The 10,910-nt window shown below is 49.2% G+C and overlaps 2 protein-coding genes and 1 pseudogene across 2 annotated transcripts; all 3 read right to left on the bottom strand.

Annotated features, from left to right (window-relative positions):
- Window positions 1-239: 239 nt before the first annotated feature.
- LOC123154104 (BTB/POZ and MATH domain-containing protein 2-like) lies at window positions 240-3,299 on the bottom strand (annotated as a pseudogene).
- Window positions 3,300-4,987: 1,688 nt separating this feature from the next.
- On the bottom strand, window positions 4,988-6,790 carry LOC123154102 (BTB/POZ and MATH domain-containing protein 2-like). Its single transcript, XM_044572893.1, has 2 exons — window positions 6,662-6,790; window positions 4,988-6,561 (listed from the first exon to the last, which is right to left on the bottom strand). Exon 2 carries the CDS (start codon window positions 6,552-6,554, stop codon window positions 5,376-5,378), a length of 1,179 nt encoding a protein of 392 aa, XP_044428828.1. The 5' UTR covers window positions 6,555-6,561; window positions 6,662-6,790; the 3' UTR covers window positions 4,988-5,375.
- Window positions 6,791-7,897: 1,107 nt separating this feature from the next.
- Window positions 7,898-10,274, bottom strand: LOC123154642 (F-box protein At5g18160-like). The gene is made up of 2 exons (XM_044573325.1): window positions 10,106-10,274; window positions 7,898-9,437 (listed from the first exon to the last, which is right to left on the bottom strand). Exon 2 carries the CDS (start codon window positions 9,403-9,405, stop codon window positions 8,224-8,226), a length of 1,182 nt encoding a protein of 393 aa, XP_044429260.1. The 5' UTR covers window positions 9,406-9,437; window positions 10,106-10,274; the 3' UTR covers window positions 7,898-8,223.
- Window positions 10,275-10,910: the final 636 nt, after the last annotated feature.

Genomic DNA, 10,910 nt, shown 5'->3' with positions numbered 1-10,910 from the left:
TGCACGTTGCTGCCATGAAGATCATTTTGAAGCTTGACCAAATGCATGCACGTTTTTTTGGCAACTATATCCATGCACGTTTGATTTCTATGGTTCAAAAAATATGCGAGCTATATCATGACGAGGAAATTGAAAGCGAGACACATGGACCACGACCTCTCTCTAGAGTATCCTGTATCTGCATAAGGGGGGATCATTCCAGGTATAGCTGTGGAACATGTGTATCATATAGGAGAGTGTTACTTTTGTTGGTTTGAAGCAAGCTTGACGAAGAGCTCCTTCAAAACCGAGGGATAGGTCAAAACAACATAATCCCAGCCATCAGTTGTTGTTACTGTTTGCATGCACGAGGAAGACTAGATTTGGATAAACTTCAAGCATGTCTCCTTCAATCGGGGCGACTCGGGCGGGATCTCGATCCCTAGCCGCCGCCGGTCCCCTCCCCTCCCTTCCTCCCCTCCCTCCACCGCCGCCGAAGGACGCCGCCGGCGATGGCCCGGGGCTGACGGCGGTGGCGGGGGTCCTCCCTCTTGCCTGCGCCGTGGGGGTGGTGCGGCGCCCCGCGGCATGGGTGGCGCGGCCGATCTGGCCTGGCGGCGTTGCGGCTGCCTCGGCCAAGGGCCGATCTGGCCTGGCGGCGCGGCGGGCCTGCCTTCCGGCGGCGGCGCGGCGGCTGCCTTGGCCAGGGGCGGCGATGGTGGGGTGCGGCAGCCGGTTCGGCCTCGGGCTGCGTGGCGGCGTTCGGCGGCGGCGGCCGGGTCTGCGGCGACACACCATCTGACCTCGGATCGGCGGTGGCGGCATGGAGGGCCTGGTGGTTGGGTCGGCACCATGCGGGTTGTGCCCTCCGGACAGATCTGATCTGGCCGGTGCGGCTTGCTCGTTGTGCGGCGGCTCAGATCGGCGGCGACCCGTGCACACATTACGTGATGGAGGTTCTTCGAGCGGATCCGGGTGAAAACCTTGTGCTCGGCTTCATGCCATGGCCGGCGTTGGTGACACCTGTTGTGTCATTACCTTCTTGAAGGCATCGCCGTGGAGAAGCTCTAGACCTCTATCCGCTACCTCCGGGGGAAACCCTAGATCAGTTGATCGGATGACGGCGGCGCGTTGGTGTCGTTTCCTCCTTGGGGGCGTCATTCTTGGAGGCGTACACGGGATCGAGGGACCAGCGGGAGCCTTTTTGGTGGAGCGGTGCTTCATCCTTCACATTGATGACGGCGGATCTCGGCGGCGTGGTGCGGTGGAGACTCGGCGCCCGATGCGCGGTGATGGACTCGCGCAGGTGGAGATAGTTGTCTGGCGTCAAGGTGGCGTCGATGACGGAGTGACCTCACAAGGTAGAAGCCTCAATATCTGCTCTGAAGACGGACATGTGGAAGATGGCGGCGACGACACATGTGAGTGCGTCAGACCAGTTTATGCCCCAGACCCAGTATGTGGCTCGGATAGGGCTTCTGGCTTTGGATGATAGGATTAGGTGAGTAGTCTGGGTATGTGGCCCAGGTAGCACCCCTGCATCATTTGGATAGGAGTAGTGGCATATGTTGTCAAGATGGCGGATTCAGGCATATTGTTGTAATACTTTGTAAGGTCCTCGAGAATAATCAATAAAGTGGCCGTATGCATCTCCCAGATGCAGAGGCCGGGGGTCATCCTCCTTTTCTAAAAAAAAATGTCTCCTTCAATCCCTGGCAGTGGTGTTGCTCGGCTAGAGCAAGAGTGGACATCACCGAGCTCACACCTATGTTATCAGACAATTGCATTTCACACATGCACTTGAGACGTTGGAGATCGTACCTGTCCGCCGCCACAAACAAGTCTTGAAGCCGTTGCAGCCAAATATCATCCTTAGTTGTTTCATCTTCTTGTCCTTCTTCCAGAACTTGTGACATTTCTTGCTCTTCCTCCATGTAGTCGTTGTCTATCTCAGCGCATGAGTCTGTGTAGATGAAGCTAAGCAACGTCCTGAACACGTTTGCTCCCATGTCTTCGATATGTATGACACCGGGCGTAGCAGTGCCCTCCTTCACGGGGCCAAAGAGTTGTGCCATGAAGACTTTAGACCGGGCTGCAAGCACACAACGATGTGCGGTGAACGTCTCGCCACTAACCTCGAATGTCACATCGGCACCCACCTTGGTCTGAAGGAGATTAGGAGAATGTTAAAATGCTGGTCCATGTCAGACAGGAGCACCTTGGCGTCGTGGCCACCGGGATCCTCGGTATTGGAATCCTCGCAAACCATTATGTCACACCGGATGGTGAAAGAATCGCCCTTCAGATTCGCCGATCGTTCAAGGGCATCTCTTCGGAGAAACTCATTGATGCCCCAGGAATAATCACCAGCGCTCTCGAACCTGGTCGCTTTATTAGTTGCACGGATGTACATTGGCATCTGCTTCTCAACCTGGTCGACAAGACAAAAACTGAAGGTGGCGTCCACTTTGCTATCCACTTTGCCATCGTCGTGGACAAGGGATAGGTAGAGAGAGATGAAGTCGGCGCAGCTCGGGTGCTTGCCATTGAGGTAGTACTCTAGTAACCAAGCATATCCTCCTACCACAAAAGCGCCAGAGCTGATGCTCTTGCCGGTGGGCTTCTCTTCTTTGGTACGCGAGTAGCCATTGACCATAAGGAGATGGTAGCCGCTGTCCGTGCCGGCCTTGACGGCCGATGTTCTGCAATAGGACCCCACGTTGTCTTCGAGGACGGATACGCCGGTGAATGATGACATGACGAAGCTACCTGCTAGCCCGCAAGGAATTAATCCATCTACTAGGTCACCATCGGCGGAGGCCACGACAATGGCGGCGCCTTGTGGGCGTCGGTTCCCTTTTTGGAGGCCTTGTCGAGGTCCTATCCCGTCTCTCACTGTGCTCTTCATTTGGGCGAAAGCTCTAGTTCCCCTTGCGGGCGACGGCGTCGTCCCTTCGTCGCGCTCCTTCTTGAAGGCGTCGCCTGGGGTCCCCGGAAGCACGGTGGGCGCTTCGTGGTGCGTGTGAGGTGTTTGGCGGCGGCAATACGTGCGGCGATTTATCTATTCTACCGCTGATCTTCGTCCTGTGGTAGCGCTCCATCTGCTTGGTGATGTTCTACCGTAGGTGGTGGTCGTCATTCGGCGTCATGGTGGCGTTGATGGCGGAGGGCCTGCCAAGGATGGCGCCTCAATCTGCTTGGAGATGGACCAGTGGAAGATGGTGGAGACGACACCTGTGAGTGCGTCAGACCGGTTTATGCCCCAGACCCGGTATGTGGCTAGGCTAGGGATTCCGGCTTTCGATGTTAGGTTTAGGTGAGTGGTCTGGATAGGGGCCCAGCTAGCACCCCTTCATCATATGGATAGAAGTAGCGGCATATGTTGCCTAGTTGGTGGATTCAGGCTTATTGTTGTAACACTTTGTAAGGTCCTCGGGAATAATCAATAAAGTGGCCGTATGCATCTTCCAGATGCAGAGGCCGGGGGTCATCCTCCTTTTCTAAAAAAAAAGGTCACCATTGACGCTCTTAATTAAGTTAATTTCAGAGTCGGGGACGATGAGGTGGAGGACAAACCTGGTCACTCCGGCGGCCGCGCGTGTCGCTCCTCTCGCTGCGCGCCGACGTCGCTTCTTCTAGTGTAAGAACCCTTTACTAGCCACCGGTGGTCGTCGTTGATTTCTCGATCAAAATCTGACGTTTGTTTGTCACGGCCTATGGTCTGGCTATGTATATAAACATGGCCGAATCATGTCCTAGACGGACACCAACTTATTCGAACCTACTCCTACTCCGAATCTTATACAGTATGTAACACCAGCTTGTACAACTCGTATGGCAAGGAACACGCAAAGTCCTAATCGGACTCAGGCCATACAGTAGGAAAGACTAGCCCAACTGGGTACGTCAAGCTGCCAAATTGCTAATTAAACTATACTGTTAATATTTCTATTAACAAAAATACCATCGATTAAAATTTCGTGCTATATTTGAATTTGTTTTTTTTTTTTGCGGAACTGTAAGTAGCACTTTTTTGCGGAATTTTGCTTTCTATTTATAACATAGGAAAAGGAGCTCATAAGTGCATTCAAGTAAGTTTTGTGTTCAGAGAAGATAAAGTATTTAGCTTCTTCTTTCTCTTCATAGTTTTGTTAAGTAGATTTTTGTATATCGAAGCTTTGTCTTCAGATTCGTTCTATTCAAAACGGAAGAAAAGGGCTCATAAGTGCATTCAAATGTAAGTTTTGTATTCAGATTTTTTCCCCTTTACACACTCAAACAAGCTTTGTATTTAGATTTCCTGTCCTCTACACACATCGTTTTTCCTTCTACACATTACAGTGCATGCAAAGCTGCATATCAAAACTTTGCGTTCATGAAAATTTTACAAATTTCAACAATTTTACTAGATTATGTGCAAAAAAGCTGCATAACAAAACGGCATATTCAGTTCAGCTGTGTGTTCACATACATCGGAACTTTCAGGTTGCGACAAAGTCAATTCAATATAAGTGTGTGTTCACAAAGCATCGCAACATTCAGGTTCGGAGGAAGCTTTGGCATCACATCGGGCAGGTACGACCACCGAGATGTTGTCGTTCACGACCAATGTCGTTGGTGTGCGCCTCCCCGCCAAGCGGAGCTTCGATGTGGTGCTCCTGTGTCATCGCCGTTACGAGGACAGCCGGTTGTGGCCGCCTCCCCGGTGCTTGCTGTTGCAGGCTACCGTCGTGGCATCCACTGCTCCAGCAGGTGCATGGCCATGGGGGATGGCGGCTCCACCGTCGGTTGTTGCGGCATGTCGTTGGTGGAGGAAGGCAAGGGGTCCCACCCAGCTAAGGCACGTCATGATCAGCGCTGGACATGTCTCCGCCGCTTAGCAAATCAAAGACGAAGAAATCGAAGCGGAACCGCCAATGGCTTTTCAGATCGTGGGTAAAGCAGAGGGGGATTATCTGTAAAATTACGTTTAAGTGACTGGTTTAGGATCCCACCTCCCATAGTGTCATTCCTCGTCGATCCGAAGGCGAACACCGGAATTTTTTAGATTTTCGCTGAATGAGTATTCTCATAAGACGCCTTCCCAAAAACATCAGCATTCATTCGTGCTTCCTAATTGGTAGCCACTAGAAAAAGGTTACATAACACGGCAGGCACAGAGCAACAATATACGAGACAATGCACAGAGAAATATATACGAGGATAAAAAGCCTAGGTGTGAAACTTGCACGTTGCTGCAATGCATATCATTTTGACGCTTGACCATATCCATGCACGTTTGATTTCTCCGATTCAACAAATAGGCGAACTATATACATGACGAGCAAATCAAAAGCGAGACACATTGACTACGACCTCTCTAGTGTGTCCCGTATCTGCATAAGGGGATCAGAGTGTTACTTTTGTTGGTTTGAACCAAGCTTGACGACGAGCTCCTTCAAAACTGAGGGATAGGTCGAAACTACATGATCCCAACCATCAGTGGCCGTTACTGTTTGCAAGCACGAGGAAGACTGGACTTGGATAAACTTTAAACATGCCTCCTTCAATCCCTGGCAGTCGTGTTGCTCGGCTAGAGCAAGAGTGGACATCACCGACCTCACACCTATGTTATCAGACAATTGCATTTCACATATGCACTTGAGTCGTTGGAGATCGTACCTGTCCGCCGCCACAAACAAGTCTTGAAGCCATTGCAGCCACATCTCATCCTCTATTGTTTCATCTTCTTGTCCTTCTTCTAGTACTTGAGACATTTCTTCCGCCTCCTCCGTGAAGTCCTTCTCTATTTCAGGGCATGAGTCTGTGTAGATGAATCTAAGCAACGCCCTGAACACGTTTGCTCCCATATCTTTGATATGTATGACGCCAGACGTAGTAGTGCCCTCCTTCATGGGGCCAAAGAGTTGTGTCATGAAGACTTTGGACCGGGCTGCAAGCACACAACGATGTGCACTGAATGTCTCGCCACTAACCTCGAATGTCACATCAGCACCCACCTTGGTCTGAAGGAGAATGTTAAAATGCCGGTCCATGTCAGACAGGAGCACCTTGGTGTCATGGCCACCGGGATCCTCGGTACTAGGATCCTTGCAAACCATTATGTCACACCGGATGGTGAAAGAATCACCTTTCAGATTCGCCGATCGCTCAAGGGCATCTCTTTTGAGAAACTTATTGATGCCCCAGAGAACATTACCATGACTGTCGACGAACCTGCAAGCTCTATTAGTTGCACGAATGTACATTGGCATCTGCTTCTCAACCTGGTCAACGAGAGAAAAGCTGATCCTAGCATTCACTTTGCCATCACCTTGGACACAGAGAGAGATGAAGTCGGCGCAGTTCGGGTTCTTGCCATTAGGGTAGTACTCTAGTAACCAAGCATGTCCTCCTACCACAAAAACACGAGAGCTGGTGATGCTCATGCCGGTGGGCTTCTCTTTTTTGGTACGCGAGTAGCCATTTACCATAAGGAGATGGTAGCCGCTGTCCGTGCCGGCTTCGACGGCCGATGTCTTGCAGTAGCACCTGTCGTAGCCATCGACGATAGATACACCGGAGAATGATGACATGACGAACCTACATGCTAGCCCATAAGGAATCCATCTCTACTAGGTCACCACTGACACTCTTAGTTGAGTTAATTTCAGAGTCGGGAACAATGAGGTGGAGGACAAACCTGGTCACTCCGGCGGCCTCGCGTGTCGCTCCCCTCGCTGCGCGCCGACATCGCTTCTCGTATAAAAACCCTCGGAAACAAAGAGAGTTTACTAGCAGCCGGCTGGTCGTTGTTGATTTCTCGATCAAAAATCTGACGTTTGTTTGTCACGGCCTATGGTCTGGCTATGTATATAAACATGGCCGAATCATGTCCTAGACGTAGACGGACACCAACTAATTTGAACCTACTCCTACTCCGAATCTATATGTGACACCAGCTTGTACAGCTCGTATGGCAAGCAACACACAAAGTCCTAATCGGACTCACACCATACACTAGGAAAGACTTGCCCAACTGGGTACGTCAAGCTGCCAAATTGCTAATTAAACTATACTGTTAATATTTTTATTAACTAACAAAAATGCCATCGACAAATATAGAAAGCTTAACAAGCTGGCAAAGGCTTCCTCTTGCAAAAAGGCTCCAGGGTTCCTGCATTCTGCCTGAGAACCTCCTGTGATGCCCTGCTTCAGCTGCAAGTTGTTCCATAAACACCACAAGTTCAGTTACAGATTTTCGCCAAGCTGGCTAAAATTTCTGTCGTCTATTGGAAGGAACCAAATTTCTTGCCTTCCAGATCCCACATAACAGAACATTCATTACCATCATTTATTTTATTTCAGACCAAACGAATTGTCCCAGACCAGTGCCAACCAAGTGGTCTATTGATTCATTAACCCCAGAAAGCATGTGGTGCAATCGTTTTTCAGAAACGAGAAAAAACTTGGAAAGGGCAGCAACATGGACCTTCAGCAACAGTTTCAGAGTGCTAGTATCCATCCACTAGTCTGGTTGCATAGAGAGAAAATGCAGGCACGATACTTTACCCAAACAGGACAAGGTCAAGAAACCAAATTCAACTCAAGAATGGGAACCAGATCACTTACTGGAAGAAATATAATTGTGCTAAGAAACTACGCAAGTATCCCCAATTAACAATACATCTTCACACAACAAAGACCAGGAGGAACCGGGTACCACGAGATATTCTACTTTGGGGTTAAACCCAAATCACATACAGATACAGAGCAGCGAATATCTAACTATTAACCCAAGCAAAGATCCGTACTAACCATTCCAACACCTACCTAAAAGTCCCACAACTAACTTCTATCGGCAGAGCGCATATCTCCCCCCATCTCTGGTATTTTATTGATGGTACTATTTCTTAGCAATGATACTAAATGGCCTGTCATTGCTGCACTTATTCTCTACTAGCATGAATTCATCCCTCACATTAACAACTTCAGAGGTAATTAGCATATCAAATTGCAGCCAGTGCCATTCACACTACTTGACGATTCGAAATGAAAATAATCGGGGAAGAAATAGCATAGATACTCCAACACATCATTATGACGCTCAAGACAGCACAAAAGGAACCAGATGGTAGCAAAAGTGCTATCACAGCCATACAGATTTTTCAGTTCTACTAGTATTATTAAGTAAGAACTAGGACCATACTCATAAAGCATGGATACTCCAAAGGCACACATGGCAAACTAGAAGTACAAACCACCTTATAGCACTATCAGGAATGGAGGTACCTTATCCACACCACCTTCTTCTTGCATCTCACAGAACGGAAGTGGAAGCATGCTCTCCTGAATGTACTGATTAGTGAAGTATACTGAATACGTTCCATCTTTCAATTTGTAACATCCCAACAACTTTTCGTCAATGTCATAGTGCAACAGATAGTCATGACCCCACGATGGAGTCCAACACCAGATCAGCAGCTCACGCTTGTTAAGCAGTGCTATATTAGAAATACGTCTCACACTAAAATCAAGCTGTGGTGGTGTCTTCATCGTTACCAAGTTAATCCTGTAATTCAAGGCCCAGGCCTCAGCCTCATAGTCTTGCATCACCCAAATCTCTATGCTGCCAACATTGTGGCTACATGAAGCAAGCTTGTTGCCCATCTCCAACAACGACACCCGACAGCCCAACTGGTCAGGACTGCGCATCCACCGGAACGTCTCAGTAATTGTGTCAAACACCATAATGTCCACGGCAGTCTCCATGTAGATTCCTGTTAACCAGTGCATGCTGCAGTGGTGGTAGACTTGTGAACTAAAGCGGGAATCGAAGACCCCTTGGCGCTTGCATTTCGGCAAACGCGATGATACTGATGGCCGACTGATGATTCTCGGCATGTCGGATCCTACCGTGAGAACGTAGCCACGTTGGCAGCCATGGGAGAACCAGAGCACTCGGTATTCCCCAGATGGATGGTGCCGGTAAAAGCCGGCTATGTAGATGTGGGAACCCCCTCGTGATGACGATGGATCTCGAGGTTGTGGTAGTGGAGCACATTTGTGAGTGGCTGGGTTGCAGATCCAAAAATCGGATCCGCCAGACAAGATGAGAAAGCCATCACAGGCGCCCAGGAGTTTATGGAACTTAGAGAGCTGGATGATTGGCCAGAGTTTTTGATCGGAGGCTATAGCCCCGTTATCACGGAAGACAACGAACCTGAATGCACTCTTCTCATGGATATACTGTCTGATGACAGGGAGCGAGGGCTGGCGGCAACGGTCGTCGAGCATGAACTTATCGGTGGAGGTGGTACTGCGCCATAACTTTCGGACTGCACGGCAGCGAAGGACATCCTTGGGGGGCAACCGGACGAGGATCTCTTCGATGACAATCCACTCGGGTAGGTCGTCAAGGACGGTCATGTGGCCTCTTTTCGTCATAGCGATTGACCACCGCCAGTGTTCTGCCAAATCTACGGGAAAGAAAAAAAGGTAGGGATGATTGCGCTTATCCATACCACTAAATTCAACTTAGTCAGCGCTATTTGGGGTTTGGCACATGTCAAAGAGATATGTGATCCTTTAAATTCAAATGTTCTAGACATGTCAAAGAGATATGTGATCCTTTAAATTCAAATATTGCTATGAAGAAACTACCGTGGAAAAAGCAGCCAAAATCCATAACTAGAAAGTGTGAACTGGCAAGATTTTTGCAATTGGTGCCCGAATCCTACATAATAAGCAGAAAATCATGTAGCATATATGCAGGTATGCATGCAGTTCCTTCATTACGTGATGCAATCAGAAGAGTAGTATAAATTGGCAAATTAACTATCATAAAAAAGAGAGACGGACCATTCATACAATCATTGATTCAGCGTACTATTTAAATGTAATAATACAAGTATTTACTGCAAGAACACGTCAGTGATGACTAATCTGCAGTAATGTGTGCATACTGCATACTGATACTGCCCATGTGTTGCGATTGCATCAGGTAATAGGGGAGGAGGCAGAGTCCCTATACCCTAATGGTGGCTTCTTTTCTACAGTAGTATCAATGTCGGTGTTGCTCATAACTGAAATCTTATATATTTGGTAAAGAAAATAAGGTGAATTTGTGGGGGCAGTTCATCTTTACCAGTACGAGAGCAGCGGGCGCTTACTCCCGCCCTCCGCCGCCGCACGCGGAGAAGGACGGCGACGGCGCTCCCCGGAGCGGAGGGACGATGGCTCGCTCGTTATCGGACGCAGGCGCCGCCGGCAGCTACGGGGAGGAGGTCGAGGGGAGATTGCGGCGAGGCCATCGGAGGAAAGGAGAGTAAGGCGACGAAGTTTGCTACGGTTACGGGGCCGGCAAGAAATCAGGCCGCGAGACCGCGACACGGGGGGTACAGGGCCGGAGTCCGTCGGCCCAAACAGTGGTAGGCCGTCTCCTCGTTTTTTTTTTGAGTGTATCTGAGCTGAGCTGGGCACCCAGAAACGACACTCAGCAGCATCGGGTCGCTGCTTGCCGGGGCCTCGCCGGAGCAGTCCTTCTCCTCCGGCCGTCCGGCGACATTATCTGCACCGCGAGGTCGACAGAGAAACGCTCGTGCGCAAAGTGGATATATGCTCTTGGAGTCTAACTCACGAGCACTTGCTGGCCAATGTGAATGCTATAGGCAAATTGTTGTTGGTTGTTTTGACGACCTTGGCCACTTTATCATCTTTTTCAGATGCAAAAATCAAGCCTATGCAATTTGCAAAAGGAAGCTCTTGAGATTTTGTGATGTGTAGCTTGGGATTTTGTGATGTGTAGCTTGGAATGCTTTACAAACGTTACTGGTCAAAACAGATACATCGATCATACACGCAACAGGCAGTTCATACAAGAAATGGGGCGGCCTATTCTAATGCTGCAATAGGTGTATGTATATTCTCCACAATGTTGTACTTTAAAATCT

Source organism: Triticum aestivum, chromosome 7A, assembly GCF_018294505.1.
Source record: "Triticum aestivum cultivar Chinese Spring chromosome 7A, IWGSC CS RefSeq v2.1, whole genome shotgun sequence".
NCBI lineage: Eukaryota > Viridiplantae > Streptophyta > Magnoliopsida > Poales > Poaceae > Triticum > Triticum aestivum.
Note: the sequence above shows the minus strand (reverse complement) of the source record. Positions and strands in the feature narration are given on the sequence as shown.

What these genes read in the sequence shown, in the direction of transcription:
- LOC123154102 (XM_044572893.1), bottom strand. Translation starts at nt 6,554, where the DNA reads ATGTCATCATTCTCCGGTGTATCTATCGTCGATGGCTACGACAGGTGC.
- LOC123154642 (XM_044573325.1), bottom strand. Translation starts at nt 9,405, where the DNA reads ATGACGAAAAGAGGCCACATGACCGTCCTTGACGACCTACCCGAGTGG.